Here is an 18,552-nt window from a genome sequence, read left to right on the forward strand (position 1 = left end):
AGTCTGAGCTGACTGTACGATTTTGCCTTCGTTCTGCATGGTTGCTAACTAACGGATTTTGGGGGGAAAAGTCCCCCTTGTAAAGAGTTTCAATTGAAATCCATATTTTAATTTTAAGTGACAACTAATACATTTACTGTAATCCCTTTCAAATATTCTCTGGCAGGGTTCCCAGACATATATTTTTGAAGGTTAAATGGTTTAGGATTTATGTACAATATGATGTAGGTGCACTGGCTTTGAGTGGCAAGGTTTTGGTAGCAAGTGAGCTACAGGGGTGGCTTCTGGAAGAGAAAATGAGGATTAAAGTGAAGCCTGGAGGGGAGAGAAGGTCTTTTAAGATTTGGGTTTATTTCTGATTATCCTGGTAATTAAAGTGATCTCCCTGAGTGGAGTCTGTTTTGCCTGTAACTGGTGAGTGATCCCTTCCTGCCCTCAACTCACCTCACGAACCTTCCATGATACTCCATGATAATCTCTCCCCCTGTCCAGCTGAGGAGGGCAGGGCCAGAGGCTTTGGTGGGCACCTGGTGCCCAGCCATGGTCAGCCCACCACAGTGAGAAAGTCTGAATGAGGTACTGAGTTTATAGGGCCCCTTCATTGCCAGACACCAGTTTGTGGCTCAGAAACACCACGGCTGCAGCAGCAAAAGCTCTGCTGGTTAATGACCTGTGTTTCTGAAGAGCCCAGGGTGAGGTGCTGGGCTGAAAAACTGCTTTTTGCTGGTTGCAGAGCTCTCTTGTGTATCATTACACAGGGCTGATTCAGGTAGTGTGAATATACCTTTCTGGCAGCTGAGTTTCAACTGTCCAGAAACACCTTTTTTTTTTTTTTATTAGGTTAAAAATGGCATGAATAAGCAGCAGTAATTAAAATAATATTCCACAAGGTTTGCATTTTAGTATGGCAGTGTGATTAAAATTGGTCCTGCCTTTTCCTCTCCCTCGGGAACCATTGTGTGCTCCATGGCTAATGAAGTGGAATGAGCACTGTGATCAATATTTATGGTGTCTCTCTGGGCACCTGCAGTTCTTTCCACCCTTCTTGCACTGTAAAGCTGGAATGGAGGTTCCTGACTCGAGCTGTTGATGGCTCAACTGCATCTTGCTGAGAAGGCTGCAGAGACTGTTCCTGGTAGTGTTTCTCCTGAGGGTCACATTCCACCTGCACAGATTGGCTAGTTCTCATTATTGATTGATAGAAGTAGGAACTTGATTTTCTTAGAGATGTGCCTTCAGGTCTTCCAGCCATCCTTAGGTGTTTGGGCTCTCCCTGTGTTGGGAACAACCACCCTTGGGGTACCATATCTTGCAACTGAACACACAAAAAGGACAACATTTACGGATTATTTCAGCAGAGTTTATGGACTTCTGCCCTATGGCTTTTTTTTTCACACTCCAGTTTGCACTACAGGTTCTGTAACTGCTGGGGACAGTGTTTATTTAATTCCAACACAATTCTATGGAGTATCTACTCTGCACTTTTGTATCATGTCAGTTTGGGAGCTGCTCCCAGCTGTGCCAAAATATTTTTCTGCAGCTGCTTATGAAGTCCACAGACTATTTTCTGTCCAAATTGGCCCTGAACTACTTTATTCTCTTGTTTCTTGACCCCTTCAAGGCTTTTCCAAAATAATAATATCTCTGAACTCTTGGTGGGTTGGTTTGTTGCAAATTTTGCCCAATCTCTGGCAGTGATAGCAGCTGGAGGCAGTCCAGTGTAATTAGTAAGTATTTTGGAGACTTTGCCTTGGCAGCCCCATTAAATATGTGCAGTGAAAGCAGGATTAGTATGTGGCCTCATCTTTTTTTTTTTTCTCATTAGGGCATCTCTGTGATCTGCAAGCTTATTTAATTGGAAATTAGCCATTCTTATTAACACAGGAGATAGCCCTTAGTCCAACTCCTGACACTGGATAAATGTATATAGTTTCCACTATGGAGAAAGAAATGCATCCATATACTCCAGGGTGGAAATTTGCCCTTTTGTGTCCAGTGCAGTTCTCCTGGAAGAGAATTTCATTTTCTAGTAAAGGCAATAAATTTTCACTGCTCAGATAAGTGACTACAGAGGTTCATCATCAGGATTTGAAGAAATAAGCCTCCTAAGAAGATGGATGATGACAAGGGGAGTAAGAGTTGTTATCCAATCATTTGTCATGGTCCAGAACATTAAGATGTATTGGTAAGACCCCAAAGGTGTGCAGAACTTCCTTTTTTCCAGTGTGTAATAAGTTATCCTGTGCAGTCAGCCAGTATTGCGCTGTCTGAAAACTCATTCTGTTTGCATCTCTTTGTATACACAGCACACAAGTGTTAAAATCCTCTGTATTGCTGGCAAGTATTCTGCACATGATCCAGATGTAGCCCCACAACTACTGAAGAGAGAGGCTGATTTCCTGGGTCCTCTCTTTCCTGCCCTTCTCTCCTCCATCCCACTCCAGTTGTTAACATTTCTGCCTTGCCTCTTTTGCTGTGAGCATTCTGCTCCAGGCTTTCTCCAAAGACTTTTCCCTCTGACTGATTTCCTGTGGTTCCCTGCTCTGCAGCCCTTGCCTTCTAGTTCTTCCCTCGTCTCAAACCTTCAAAACCACAGAGCAGCCATGGGGGACTGTGTCAGCTAGTGAAAAACCAGATTAAACATTCATGGCTGTAGGAGTTCTTGTTAGCATATATGTATTAATTCAACATTTCCTGCTGGTTTTCAATATGTTGGGCGGTTGTGTTGCCAGTGAGGTGACTTAAAGTCCTTAATGGAATACATTCCAACTAACTGCTTGAGACCAGGTAAAAATTTTGCTCTGCTTACCTGGTTTCAGAGAAAAATCTTTCTCCTTACTTTGTAAAAGTGAGTATTCCTCTCTAAACCAGACTTGGTTGAGACCCCATTTCTGAGAAGTTTGTTGAATTCTGGCTCTGTAGCTGGGATAGCTGATACTGAAAGTTCACCTTCATGTAGGAGAGACACACCATCATAGTTTGCTGTGGTGAACTGCTCCATGCATTGCTCTTTGGTGTTGGGAATTCGTGCAAAGGTGAGTTTTGACTTGTCTGGGTTTGCCATGGCACAGAAGGGCTCAGTAGCTTAAATTTGATCTGAAATTGAGAGTTGGTACTGTCTGCCTCAGGAGGACCCCATGAGTTTGGGAGCCGTTTGCATGCATTTCTGGCAGCGTGTCTTCAGGTCCTGCAGGTAGCCTGCAAACTGGCTGTGGTGGGGAGACCTGTTCCTGTGGATTCAGATGTCAAACACATGGCTGTGTTTCCCAGGAAGCAAAATGGAATTCTTCTCAGTCCCAGCCATGTAATTACAGCCATAATAATAGCTATTATTTTTGATGCCTCAGTGCCAAACATAAAGGTTGTTGTTTCTGTTAATGTTTTCAGAGGACTCTGTTCTGCTGCTTTTTCTCTTTTTGTGCCTTATCTGTGAGTGAGCAATTACCTGGAATGTGATGAGGACATGGTATGCAGAAAGTCACCCCCTTGTCTCTTGCTGATGACTCCGAGGAGTGTGTGAGCGCTGCTATCTCAGCTGCTAATCGATGGAGCTGGCGCTAATGTGCGCACTGACCTTTGCGAGGAGAAAGGAGCTCGTGCCAATATTGCACTTGCAGTTTGAGTCAGCTTTTACACTTTGCCATCTACTTGACTGCAGGAGCTCCTCCCTCACCTGGATTGCTGGGTCATTTGTTGTTCTGTCCACCAAGATAAGAGATGCCCCAAATTTCTCTTGTGTGTTAGTCCTGATGTTTTCCTTGGCTGGGTATTGTTGTTTTATGGGTGACCCCTAATCCTCCTGCTCCAAATTCCTTTTGTGCTTTGTTATGTTCAAAGTGATCCTGAATAGCTGTACACTTCACAGGGAAAGTCAGTGGGATTTTTACTGCTGGAATTGCACACAATTTACAGTAGCCCATGAGAGAGTAAAGGTTATTCTGTAGCATTTCCCCTCTCTGCATTTTTATAGTGCTTAGGACTCTGATGGATGGAGCTCTCAATTATTTAGCATCTATCAAATTTTTGCTTACAGCACCAAAACAAACACTAGTATTACATAATTTTTTTTCTGAATATATAAGATATAATTCTGCTACAGTAATTTGCAAATGTATAAAAAACACATACTGTTGGTTAACCATCTCTTTTAATGGAATAGGTTTTGGATTGAAATTTTAAGTATGCATGAAGACAGTAAGATACCATTTGCACTGTTAGGATTTCAATAATGTATGGAATTAGCAGAGCTTTATTATATTTCTGTGCCTGCATGCCCTCCATAGAGTGAAAGTTGTAATAAATATAAGTTCAAAGGTAAAATTTTATTGCTGTGCATGAGAGGAGAGAAAATAAATTAGAATAATGTAATCATGCTCATATATGTTATGAATTTTGAACAGTGTCTATTAGAAAGTTTGTCAAAATGTGCTTAGCTTTGAAAATACAGATTAACGCTGAAGGTTTTAATATTGTTCCTCCTTATATTCCTATTCCTTGCAAATATAAGTGTAAAATATCTCCTGCCGAAAGCAATTGTCATAAAACGACACTTTCCTATTTTAATAGCTGAATAATCAGAACAAAAATATTTTCTAAGTTGCAGAGAGATTATTGCTTTTTTCACACAAAGAAATTTAGTGGTGGAAAACCAAATTTTAGCCGGATATTCTTTGCTTTTTGTGTTTCTATTCTTATATGTGAAAAGCGTGTCCAAATGTCTCCTGACAGCTTCGACACTTCAGGGTGATTAAAAATGGGGTGAGGTATGCTCATCTGATTCCATTTACTGATTCTGTATTTTTCTTTAATCTGGTAGCAAAGTTAAAATAGCAGCTCTCCTACAGGAGCTGGAAAATCTGTTAGGGGATGAGTGGTTGGTGTCAATCTGGACCCTTTGGGGTTCTTTATTTTTTGTAATTTCTACTTTGGAGTAAATAGGGACCAGGTCAGTGTGGGAGGGCAGCTGCTGGCACTGAACCCAGCAAACATCATTTGTCTGAGCTTCCACCTCAGCACATGGTCCTTCAGTCACTCTGAGACAGCCCCAGTTCAGTGAAATTTGGACAACAAAGGCAATTCCTTCTCCTGGGTTTTCTTCCCTTACCTTCCTTTTTGTTGTCCTCTGTCACCTCCCTCTCTTTTCTTGTGAGCCCAGGGTGTACCATGAGGGCACTACAAAAGCATTGGCAATGACCTTTTTTTTTTTGACATTTTTTAATACAGTCTTCAGGTTTTAGCTCTGTCACTCATTTTGGGAAAACCAAGCAGCTCTTGCTGCACACACACTGTATTTTTTTTCAGTGTGTTTTAAACAGTTTGGATGCTGAATAATTGGGAAAAACATTGATAGATTTTTGTTTTGTTTTGTTCCTGAAAACAACTGTCACCTTTAAATCTATAGAAACTTTTGGAGAGAGAAAATATGAAGAAACTTTTATAAATAAACCATTTCAGGTCATAAGTGATTCCTACCTTTAAATTCTTCTCTTGATGCCAAGGTAGTTGAGATGTAAGCAGGATTATACTGTTCCAGTATAATCAGTGAACCAGTTCCAGAGGGTGGAGCAGTTTAGAGACCAAATGCAGTTTAAATGGCACTAGAGGAATGATACACTACTGACTGAAAATGCAGGCATTGTTATTAATGATGTAATTAGAGTTCCACCTCCTAGGCAAAGTGGAAGCACACAGAAAATATTGTTAATATTGTGTTTCCTACATTTGATTTATCCCCATTTTAAGTACTAAATGATCTATGCAAAATACAGTGGGAATTAATAAACACTCTGTCTAAAATTCACAGCTCTATTATGTAAAAATGGTTCAAGCAGAGGTCAGGGTACATTAGCCAGAAGTAACTTAACTCAGCTGAAGAATGTCTAATGCACTTTACATGCACAGTTGCTACTTGGCTAAACCTGGGTGTGCAGTGGGAAGTTCTCCTCAAGAACCGAAGGTCATGGCTTGCTGTTCATGTTGTTTTTGGTCAAGAACAGTTCTCAGACATTCATCTAGACCCTTGCCTGATGATCATCTCTGGTACTGGGTGTATTTTCTTTATTGCAATTTTTAAAAGCTCAGTTCTGAGATTTGTGGATCAATTAGAGACAAAATTGAAAAAGATAGTAGTAATAATAAAAATAAAAAATAGCCTAGTATTTGGTCCTGCAGACTCTGAACATTTCCTGATGGATAGTGGGAGCTCTCAGAGTTGCTTTATGAGCTTAGGCCAGAGTCTGCAGCTGAACTAGAACACATTTTTGTGTTAACTGCTTCTAAATGAGCTCTTAGTTTTAAGTAGTTGGCATAAATCTAATTTTAATTTACTGTTTTCATTTTCTTTTGCATTGATCCTCTTTTTGTAGAGATTCAATTGCAGACTTGGAGAAAGATGTTTTTTAAAGAGTCCAGATGGTATTTCCAATTATTTATTATCATTAGCATTCACTGTATCTGAAAACAAGACTTTTGCCAACTTAGATCAACCTCATTTGCTGTACTATTGTTTACAAATTTTCAGTGTCCTATTTAATGCCAACTCATTTTTGGGGTGGTTTCTGGGGCTGCTAGAGAAAAAGGGTCTGCTATTCCAAATACATTGCAAATTGGCAATTTACTTTGGGAATATCACTTGGATAACAATCAGTGATAGGTTTCTCATGCTTATAAGGAAATGAGCAAGGCATGTCATTATGAAGAGTAGCATAATCTGAAGAAAAGTCATAATAATCAAGCCAGAGGGTACAAAAGCTTTGTATTTTTCCATGTCTGAACACAAAAGTTTCCTTTTTGGGGTCAATGGCTGTGTGAGAGCACAATTAATTTTCTCTTTGTAAAAAGCCCCTTATAATTTATTTTATTTTCAAGTTTTGAGATTGAAGATGGCACTTTAAGTTTTCAAAAATAAAATATTTGGAAATTCACAGGTGTGATGCATTGGGTGTAAAAAGCTGGCTTCTTTTTTTCTGAACTAAAATGCCTGAATTCTTCCACTAAAAGTATTCTGCCCTGTGCAAAGATATAAGATGAAGTGGATTTTGTGCACTATTGGAATGAACAAGTCCACTAATACTTTTTTCCTTAAAGCTTTATATGAATGAATTTTATGAGAATATATGTATATTTTATAATATTTTAATACATTGGAATTATTTGTGTAATTGGTTTCTACAATATTTTGTGTTGTTTAGCATTTGGAACAAAGCAGTACACAGAAGGAAATAGAAGGACACCTGTTTCAATTATACCATAGCAGCAATTTCAACAATAAATCTTAATTGCAATCAGTCTTGATCAACCCACCTGTGTAGATTCCCTCATTTACAAGGAGGAATGATATGGAGAGAAAAAAAAGGAAAAATTGGAAAGAAAGGAAAAAAAAAGTCCTGCAGTACACTAATATGGATTATGTTATATTCCTATACTTTTCAGATTGCTGCACTGTGTTAATTATTATGAACAGCAGCCTTAATTTCCATCCATTTCTCTGGGGATACAGTGAACCATGTTTACTTTCAGCTGCCACTTGAGCAATTTCTCTTCCATTCAGGAGGGATTGTGCAAACAGTCATGAGGTAGGACTAATTCTGCTTCTATGCCCAAGCTCAGCAGGTGAAGGTGCAGCAAATTCCTTGAAGTGACAACTTGTCTTTCTTGTGTGGGGTAGGAGGCACAGCAGAGCTGATCTCTCCATGGGTAACCTCCTGCAGGTGTGTTGGTTGTTTTAACCTTGAGTGTGGAGCACTGAGGTGTTCTGGGACCTTCTCTGCAGGCCTGGCAGCTGCTCACTGACGTGCCTTTCCTGTGCTGAGCTTTTGTGGAACTTCCTTGGGGCCACAAATGAGTTTTCTTAAGTGCATTTACATAAAGAGAGAAAATAATTGTGGATAAACAGTCCAAATTGCAGTAGAGGATGTATGGGGAAGAAAAACAGATACTGCTTTTTTTCTGTACTCGTCATCATCTTTTTCTCATAACCTCTGTAATGATCACTTGGACGTAGGTAACAGACAGAATTTGGCCAATTATGCAGGGATTTGGTTGAGACTTCTGATTTTATGGAGATTTTGTAATATATTTCCGGACATACATTGCTTTTCCATATTAATTATCATTGCCTCTGTTCCTTTTTTGTACTTTTTGTATTTACTTTTTCCTTATACTTTCCTGCATTGTTGTTCCCCTTTTTCTTTATTGTGCATTATGTGATTAAAAATGTTTTTGTAGTGGCATTTGACCAAGTCTTCTGACTCAAAACCTTAAAGATTGTCTCATCTCTCTTGTTCTTTTCCCCCCAAAGAATGTCCTGGTTTATTTGTGTTTGTTTCCTCTTGTCTGTCGTGAGTGGCTTGTTCTATTTCACAGCTTCACCTTCTTTCACGCTCTCGACCTCCCTTCCTCTTAATCTCTTTTGCATCCCCTTCCCCTCCGTGGGGCTCTGATAATAGTGATGGACCAGTGCAATTAAATTTACTCCATACACCACTGCTCTCCCTGACAAACTGACACCTCTCTTCTCCCATGTTCTTACCTGTTGACTGGCATTAAGCGAAGTCAGGCAGGAGCCAGGATTTCAGTGGAGTGTGACATTCATCTTTGGAGATGACTGAGCACAGGAAGCCCTGGATGCTTTCTTCTCTGAAGCTGGTTGTGCAGCCTGGGAAAAAAAGTAAATCTGTGATGTTGTGATGAGATGAAGACGTTCAGGAGGGTTATAAGAAATTTCTCCTATTGTAATTTGATTGTTACTGTGTTTAAATGTGACATTTTCTTCAGTTGATGAGATGCCCAGGCCAGGATCCTGCCAGCACAGTTTCTCTGCATGCAGTTGCTCTCAGCAAACTGGCATGCAGTCAGTAGGAATCCCTTCGAATTTACTGCTGCCTGTTGACATCTTACTCTGTTACAGGCAAGTATTTAATCAAAGTTTATTGTCATTCTTTTCTGAGATTTAAGTGGGACGTAAAATTTTACGATACGTATAGTATTTTCAGTGACAGCTTCATCATTTCCACTGAATAATTTGAAATACTACAAGGAGAAATATTGATGGCAAACTGGTAATTGTCATTAAGTATGCAGCATTTTTGCAGCAGTCACTTGTGCAAAAATTAAATTTTCTGAACTTCTAGGTAGCAGTGCAGAACAGTCTGAAGTGCAATTCCTTTGTCTTGGGCTTTTTCCCATCATAGAGGTCACTTGAGGCTCCAAACATGTTCAAACCTAAAAAGTTCAAAATGACTTTGCAATTTTTCTTTCTAAAAAATGAGCATGGTATTATATTATTGAATGTCAAAAGGAGAACACTTGGTTTATTATTGAGTTGATCTTTTGATTCCTGCTGCCTGATGGGATTTTTATTATTGCTGCCTTAGTTGTCTCCTGTTCAGTGGACATTCCCCTTTTCCTGAGCCAGGAGGGATGTCCTTGGCAGGAGTAATTAAAAACTGTGTCATGGGAGATGGGCACAACAGGTCACTGGGAAGAAGGAGACAATGCACCAGAGCTGCAAGGCAGGGTGTAAAACAGACAGGTGCAGTTTATTATTGGACTGATTCCAAACAAAACATTCCTCTTGGTTCAGTGCCTCACCATGAAGTGCATTACTCAGGACTGTGGGAGTGGCTTCTCCTTCTGGAATGCAAAAGACAATGAAAAAAAAAATTAAGTTTCTGGAAAAAGCCCAAGCTCTTCAAGGAGGATTTTAGGTCATTCCTTATTTTGTTTCCCTCATTGGGAAGAATTTAGTTTGCTTTTAGGCGAATTAAAAATTCCACTCAGAATGGTGCTTCTCTGCTACCTTGTTAAAGAATTCAAGTGAGGGACCAGTACATTAGGTAATGAGCGACTTTGTTAGCAAATATATTTACAAAAATGCCGTGCTTGTCTTCTCTTTTGTAATTATTACACCCTGACATGAAAGAAAAAGGATTAAATCTTTCCTGTAAAATGCTATCTGTTTGGTATATCTTGAGTATTTAGCTTTATAGTCACTAAACTATTCAAGTACAAGGCAATCAGTTTAAAAAAATGCCATTAGAGTTGGCCAGGATGCTTTCAATGAAGGATTTTGAATAGAAAACTGTAACATTTTTCTTAACTACAGCTTCTTTTAGGAAAGCAAGCTTTCAGCAAGGCTGGGAACAATCAGTGCTTAAGGCATGAAATAAAGAGCGTGTGAGAGGGATCAGGGCTCCGGGCATGCTGAGGGTACTGTTTCAATTCTTGCACCTTGGGCAGATCAGAAGCTGGATTGTGTGGGTTGTGCTCTCAGGTGATGGTGTCTGGTTTTGCTCTTGCTCTCAGCTGCTGCTGTCCAGCGCCCACAGCTGCTTTTCCACTGGGTACCCTCCAGCCTGGAGAGATGCTTGAGGCTTCTGTCATCCAAGTGTAGGACCTGGCTCCTGGCTTTTTGAACCTCACACAATTGGCCTCAGCCCTTTGATCCAGCCTGTTCAGATCCCCTGAAGACCCTTCCTGCTCTCCAGCAGATCCACACTCCTGCCCAGTTTGGTGTTGTCTGTGAGCCTGCTGAGAGTGCCCTCGTCCCCCCAGATCATCAGTAAAGACATTAAACAGGGCTGGGCCCGGTGCTGGGGCCTGGGGAGCACCACTGGTGACAGCCCCAGCTGGATGGAGCTCCAGTCACCACCACTCCCTGGGACTGGATGTCAGACAGGTTTTTACCCAGCAAACTGTGCTGGTCCAAGCCATGAGCAGCCAGTTTCTCCAGGAGAATGCTGTGGAAAGTGGTTCAAAGGCTTTCATAAAGTCCAGATAGGTACAGCTACAGCTGTTCCCTCATCCATTAAATGGGTCACCTTGTCATAGAAGGAGATCAGGTGCTGTATAGGCCATGTGATAGCATTCAAGATGATCTACTCCATGACCTTCCCTGGTACTGAGGTCAAACTGGATCCTCCTTCCAGCCCTTCTTGTAGCTGGGTGTCATATTTGCCAACCTCCAGACACCAGTCTCCTCTGGGACTTTCCTGGATAGTCAGAACTTCAGGTAAAAGATGGAGAGTAGCGTGGTGAGCCCTTCTGCCAGCTCCATCAGTAGATTTGGGTGGCTCCCCCATCTTGCCCCATAGAACATGTTTGTGCATGTAAAGATTATGGAAAGATTTAGAAAAATTATTCAGCCATATGTGAGATAAGAATTACACCTTCAAGGCACTGAGTGGATAGTTTGGAAGCTCTTGAGAATTTAATATTCCCTTTAAATCTGCGACAATGCATAAAGCACACTTCAGCTATATCCTGTTCTAGTATTTTTCATGGAAAATGAAAGATTATTACCTCCCTTTGTAGTATACAGGAGTTTTCTGAGAATTCTCTGCCAGGCAGCTGGTACAGAAGAAATTCCCCTTCTGCAGTAATAGAAGGCAGTAATTAAACCTGAACACGGTGAATGGAGCTATAAAGTAAATCAAAGTGAGTGTTGAATTGTACCTTCATGCACCCGGTGGTAAACTCTTTCTAACAAAGCACAAAGCTTCCTTTCTTTGCCCAAGAACTGTGAATTGCAGCCTCTTTTTACAGTGTTGCTGTTGCTGTCACCTGCTGTAAATCCAGTGTGAAAAGAAATCGTGGAAGGAAGAAGTTGAAAGTGTGTTTGCTTCCCTTCCCCACAGGGTGGTCACTCCACAATATGTGCTGTGTGAGCTATTGGGTAGAAAAAGCCACTCCAAAGGGGCCCCAAGTATTTGATTTAAATCATCTTCTGAGAGGAGTGGGCTGGGTTTTTTAAAGTCAGATTAAATCAGTGGAAAGGCTCTCTTGCCTTTCAATAAGTAGTTCTTCTCTGATGCTTAGATCTGTAGCACAGTCTGATAGGTGGAAAAAAATTGGGCTAAATTCAGAATTTGGTGAACATCATGGCACTTTCTGGCCATGAAGTCCTGATGTAACAGATAACCTGTGCTGCCGATGCAGGCGTGGGGCTCACGCCTTCAGGGCCAGTGTCCCATCTCATCCTGTCTGGTTCTGAAGCCTGCCCCAGCCTGTCCACGTGCTTCCCTGTCAGTCATGGGAGAGGAGGACAGGTGTTTCACTCTGCTTCACCAAACCATGTAATCTCTTGATGCTACTGTACCACTGACTCCTAAAATCAGCCTGCCCAAGCCGCCCTGCCGTTACCTGCTGCCGTACGACAAGCTGCCAAAACGTTAGCAAGGATTTTGACACTTAAGTGACTCGGGAAGACAGCTGGAATAAAGCTTACAGGTTTATTTGCTGTTTTCACATTGTTTTTTTTCTGAAGGTAGTTCTCAGCATTAGGTGAGCATGCAAAGCAGCAGTGGTGATACGGGGGCTGGTCAAAGCGGATTCAGCTTGGTTTTCCTTGGGATGCCAATTGCAGCACCGATGGATGGGGGCTCTGTAGGGGGGTGGTGAAAAGACTGGGCACACCAAGCCTTTGCAGGTGAGTAAAAAGGAAAGGGAGTATAAAACCAAAGTATTTTTAACCATATCTTGCAGTCTGATTGCCTGCTGGATCCGCTGTTCCTTCTCATAATACGCATGAAAAGTTTTATCTGTGCCTTGAGGGCGATGAGCCTGTCTTCATTTAGGGATGCATCTGCAGATAATAGTGCCGTGCTGTTGACAGCTTTATGTGCTCACAGCCTGCCTCTCTTATTTACTCACTTGTAGATGTGGGCTCTTGTAAAAGCAGCACAGTTTCCTGCCCTCCCAGTTATAATTGCTTCCCGGGCTGCCTTGTTATGGAGCCTGTTCCTGGAGCGTGAGGTGAAAGAGGCACTTTCTGCCATTATAATTTTTTTTTTTTCTTGTGTATAATTAAGCCTGGATAGTCATTATGTTTTTTTTTTCCAAGGTTCATAATTAAAGAAACCTTGAAGGAGAGGTTTGTAAGAATTATAAGGCCAAAAGAGGAGGTAACATGTGGTGCGACCCTTTTGTTTATAAACAGTTGAGCTTCTAGAAACTTCAGTTATGTAGCTAAAGTTTCCTGAGGATTCAGAAGTACTAAATAATAGAACAGTGCAGCAAGGTCAGTCATGACTCTTCATTGCTTAAAATACATTTGTAAGACATTGGGTGTAGTTGATGGAGTTTTATTTTAAGAATTTTTATGAGTTATGATGTCCTTGTAAATTCTATGAATTACTCAAATTTCTTATTTAAAAAAATAGTTTCTTTTATTTTCCTTTCTAAAAACAACAGTTTCCTGTGTTGTATTCGACATGTTGCCTTATTTTGCTGCTCATTCTGACAGTAGTTCTTTTGGTTGGTAGGTTTTTCCCCATTGTCCTTGTTGAAAGGGCTTTTGGAAAGATGCTTCTCATCAGGAGGTCTGCTTTGGTCCAGGTCCCTTGGTTCATCTCCAGCAGAAAATACTTCTCTTTTGGATGGTGGTGGCCCAATAGATTAGTAATTTTAGATCTAGCTGTTTGGTGAGAAGCAAGGGTCAGAAATAAGAGTGGCTCATTCTAGTGAGGCTGAAGGGGAAGGACTAAAACATCTGCCAAATACTTATCTGGCCTATATGAAAAAAAAAAAAATCTGACTTCTCTGGGGACCTGCACAATTTTTACTGTGGAAAATAAGTTCTGTAGGTAGAGATTGATAGAAAATATAGGGGAATTATCATTGCTCCTGTTGATACAGGGGTATCAACATATTGATATAGTATTGTATCAACTATTCTGTTAATATATTGCAGCTTTCTGCTGATGAGATTATCTCATTCCTTTCTCTTACCTGCTTCAGAGAGTGGACTGCAGCCAAGATGTCACACACTGAGCTTGAAACACATTTTTGTCTTCTTTGCTTTCCTGCATAAATTTTTTAGATAGCTGTTCAAGTATTACACTTTGCAGCCTGAAGGCTCACCACGTGTTGTTCAGTGGCATATTCCTGCACGGGCAGGTGGACATTCGATGTGAAGTCAGTCTGTTTGCTGCAGGCTGTGGGTGTTGAACCAAGCTGTGCCTCCCTCCGTGTCTCTTTTTTCATTTGTTCCAGGTGAAGAAGTACCACATCACCTCTGCTCAGAGCTTCCCCATCCCGAGGTGGTGGCCTGTGAAGTCCCTTGTGCGAGGGACTGTGTTGTCAGCGAGTGGTCCCCGTGGTCTCCCTGCTCCCACTCCTGCTCCAGCAAAAACGCCGAGGGCACTCAAAGCAGGAGCAGGTCCATCCTGGCCCTTCCAGCCGAGGGTGAGTGCTGAACATTTCTGGAAAGTCACTGTTCCTTTAATGCACTGACTTCCTGTCCTGAGCCAAACTGTTTAGAGCAGAGCTGATGCCAGTTCCTCAGGAACCAGGGGTAATAGTGGTGCTTGTCTCTGCCTGGAGACTAAGAGACCTTGATGGACTGGAGTTCATGCGTCACTTGGAGAAATTCTGTCACAGTTCAAAACTATTTACTTCAGCCTCTGAATTGCTGTCTGTTGAGGGCCTGTCTAGGTGTGAATTTGGTTCTGGAGAGCTTCATCCTCTACCAGTAAAATTGCTGCATGACAGAGCCATCATGCAAGTGTCTTTATATGGGAACATACCAGGAATGATTTAAAACCGGTGAGCTGTGAAAAATGAGGAAATGGAAAAGGACTTGCTTATTTTATTTTTTTTTAAATGTAAGACCTGGAATGTGCTTACCTGCTTGTTGTGGTAAATAAATAGCTCTTGATAAATACATGTCATCTCCTTTGGATCTTCATGGACATACCATGTATCTGTTTTTTTACATGTTAACATCAGTGGTCCAGCTATTTAAGCAAACCATTTTGTATTAGGAGTGTAGTCTTCTAATGCAGTTACACGTATGGTAATTAATTTATGTGTTGGTTTATCACACAGGATTTGAAAGGTCTTGGGTCAAGTGCATAAAAATTCATAAAATGTGAAGAGGTCCAACAGACTAAAGCCTTGTTGATACAAAATACCTGTTAGGGCCAAAACTAAGTGTAGTTAATGCAGCAGCAAAACACTTTTAGATGCAAATCTAGTCCAGGATGAGCTCTGTTAAGTGCTATTTTGTAAATTATCATTAAAGCCACCCACTGTTTCTGGGCTATTGTAAGGACTTGATCTTGCAGACCCTTACTGATGTGAAAGGTCTGTATTCACATAAACATCCTCATAAGCATTTGTGAAGAAAATTGGGACCCTTCAGGATGAAAATAATTGTTGATTGAATGATAATAACTACTACTAAAAAGTGTATGACCAAGAGAGTAATTAAAATGAAAATATAGTTTGTCTCATGTTTTCCATGGAGGTATCGAATCCAAACGATAGATAAAACATGGAATTATGAGAGTGAAATTGTGAGGGAATGAATTCTGGAAGTACAGAAACACAAGCATCTCAGTCTGAAAGGCATGAACCTAAAAATGGTGTTCTCTGAGCTGAATACTTGAAGTTTCTCAGGAAGGAATAATTAACTATTAAACTCAAACTCCCTTTTTCTGTGCATCTGTAGCAATGGTGTAACAATTTGCTGTGCAGAGTCACACATGTGTGTGCAGATAGTGATTAAAATTTGGGAGAGTGGAAGTGCAGTTAATACCACTATCACTGCAATATTAAGGCATTAGAGACTGCTTTCTCTACCTTTTTCACACCCAGCTCACCACTGAGCACCTGACTTCTACAGAGCTCTGGTACCTTTGTTTGGGCCGTTTTGTTTGGCCTCTGTCAACAGAGGAAGTGTCAGCTGTGGCTCTGCTGTTGGAGGACCTAAGGAAATTCTGGGTTATTTTCTTCAAGCTCTTTACCTGCTCCCAGAATATGATAACCAGGAAGCTGTTGGTGAAACCTGGGGGGCTTGATTTGAATCAGGTTTTAAAGATAATTCTTTACATAGCAACTGTCTGAAACTTGGTGCAAGAGGAGATCATGGAGCAGGCACTGCAGCAGGTGTAAAATGAATTATAAGAACTGCTGAACATCATAAAAACATCTCTAAATGTCTACTGGAATGGTCAGGCAGAGGCATGTTGTCCTGCTTTCTTTGTACAAAAGTTGTCAATGAAATGCAGAAAGTGGCCAGGCCCTTGTGCTCTTTATGAAAACAGCATCTCCTGCTTGCAGTGTTGTGGGCAAGTTTGGATGAGCCATTTCTTACTATGTTAAGCTAAATCTGACTTGTTTAGGAGAGCTTCATTAACATATTGTAACTAAAATAATATTGAAAAAAAGCCACCCTGACTTCTGCCTGGGAAGCTGTAGATTCGAGTTGGATATATTCTTAAGTTTTTTATGTTTTTTTTACTTACAAATGGATCAGGCATTTTGCCATTTGCTTGTTACCATTATTTATTTTAAAGATGTGTCTCAAACACACAAGAAAAATAACTAGTTTGCATTTTTCCTGCCAAGTCAAATTCTTCAGGAAATAAGCTACCTGGGGCATTTTCTACTCCATCATTATACTAAACATTTCTGAGGCTGAACATTATGTGGATCTGTCCATTTTCATGAAAAGATGAGCGGTAATGTGACATGATTATCCAGTGGGCTAGGTAGTTTCTCTCTTTTTCTTTCCTCACTGCTATTCATTGTGGCCATATGGGGCCTTACATTTTTCCAGGAGGGTCAGTCCTGCAAGGCAGTAGGCATCCCTTTGACATCCCTTCATCTCCTGTTGATTTTAGCGGGTTGTAAAGGTGCTCTGAACCTTGTGGTATCTGTCCCCAACAGTTCAGCTCTTTCAAAACCTTCAGCACTTTGGCTGTGTCCCAAGTTGTCTGGGTTCTCCCTCCTGGAGGTAAATGATTTTGATTTTAGTAATTTTTGCTTCTTTCTTCCTAGGATAACAGTGCTTACTGTTAAATTTCACTGCATTACTCTGTAGCTTTTGAGCTACGATCATCTGCTTTTATGGATAAATTCAGGCTGTTGGCTGAGTGTTATGGCTTCTGGGGAGGAGGCTCTTCAAACTCCTGTACTCTGGGGCTTTGTCACCAGTTGTTGACAAAGTGAAGCCGTTTAGCAAAATCTTTGGACATGAATTTGAAGGATGGTGCTTCAGTGAAGTGAAGGCTTCATACTCAAAACGTGTCTTTCAGGTTTTCCCCCTCCTTGATTTGCAGACGTGGGTGTCATTTGATGCATCCTGCTGCCATTACAGTTCAGCTTCCTCTACTGCTCAAATCTTTAAGGCAACAAATGAATATAGTCCAGATATGAGAGAGGGATAGTCCTTCTTGGGAGATTAGCAAAGAGAATGAACATAAAAATAATGTTTAATTTGTCTTTAAACATGATTGCATGTTTGCTGAGTGATACTGGCATTTAAATGGAATTAACTTTGCTTTGTGTAGGAGTTATTGATAAAGTAACTGAGAAATACACTTTTCGTATTTCTGTTTTCATTAGGCATTGGAATACAATTTTATGCAAGGCTAGTTTAATGAGGAAACAATATTTTAGAAGGTTGTTATTGCAGCCATAAAGGTCAACAGCTTTATTTATTTATTTTATTTTTATGGGGGTGAAAAGGGAAGGTATTGTGGCAACCTGACTTTTTTAAAAAAATTTTTCCTCATCTTCCTTTTGCCACACGCCGTGAGATGAGGATGTGGTGTTCTCTTGACCCTTTCCAGGTGGAAAAGCCTGTCCCCCTGAGCGATCCCTGCAGGAGCAGCGTGCCTGCAACGAGCACCTGTGCGTGCGTTTCTTCTGGGAAGCGTCTCCCTGGAGCTCCTGCTCCGAGCATGTGCCGGGCGCCGCGCCCAACGCCACCGCCAGCTGGAGCGGGGAAGCCACCTGTGGGGTGGGCATCCAGACAAGGAAAATCTTCTGCAGGAAGAGCAGCTCTGGCCAGGTCGCTCCCAAAAGGTATTTAAAGAAAGCTTGTTAGTGTTTATTTATAAAATATTTACTGTACGAAGGCATTTTCAGCAAGTGTATGGACTCGGCAGCATTGAAGTAATTTCATTTCAGGACTAACTCTCCAGGTACTACTCCATCACTGTTGTAACAGGCAAAGAAACTAAATATCCAGCCCATTCTAACTTTCCATCTAAATCTAGGCAAAAAGCATGCTTTCAGTGGTGGAGATTTTTTGCTGTAGCTCCTCTGCTACTCTAATTTACAGTTTTCTGCAAATATTTTCCCTGAAGGACAGGTGCGAGGAAAATGTAAAACACATTTGAATATAATGTTCAGCAACACGTTATTAGCAGTGCTCTAATAAAATAGAAAAAGTAAATAGATTTTGCATTATATTTACACTCCAATAAGGCAGTACCATATGTGTGTTCTATATTGTTCACTTGGTTTATATAACTTCCATAATGTGCTAGCAACACAACAAAATTACATACTCTGCAGTAAAAATATTCCAAATTTTGCTTTGCTTTACTAAATGAGGAAAATAAGTAGCACAGATGTTTTCCTTAATATTGAGGAATCAAAATGTTGCTAATTATTTTCACACCATTAATGAGTATGGAGACTTAGAACTGAGTTTCCTTTCCTATTGTAACTCTCAAAACAATGCTGTTTGTGTAGGCAGGCTTTGCTGAGTTCAGTAAAGTTTATTAAAATTCTTGAGGTTAATGAGGTTAATTAAATAAA

The 18,552-nt window shown here is 40.8% G+C and overlaps 1 protein-coding gene across 6 annotated transcripts in view; it reads left to right on the forward strand.

The window, feature by feature from the left end:
* The window catches only part of THSD7B (thrombospondin type 1 domain containing 7B), a 298,549-nt gene that overhangs the window by 148,442 nt on the left and 131,555 nt on the right, over window positions 1-18,552 (forward strand). For all 6 annotated transcript variants that reach the window (XM_086898690.1, XM_086898691.1, XM_086898693.1 and 3 more), the window contains 2 exons: window positions 13,993-14,184; window positions 17,577-17,811. In XM_086898690.1, the coding sequence (XP_086754816.1) occupies window positions 13,993-14,184; window positions 17,577-17,811 (427 nt within the window). The remainder of the gene's footprint in view (window positions 1-13,992; window positions 14,185-17,576; window positions 17,812-18,552) is intronic.

The sequence above is a fragment of the Cyanistes caeruleus genome, chromosome 7 (assembly GCF_971803275.1).
Source record: "Cyanistes caeruleus chromosome 7, bCyaCae1.hap1.1, whole genome shotgun sequence".
Lineage (NCBI taxonomy): Eukaryota > Metazoa > Chordata > Aves > Passeriformes > Paridae > Cyanistes > Cyanistes caeruleus.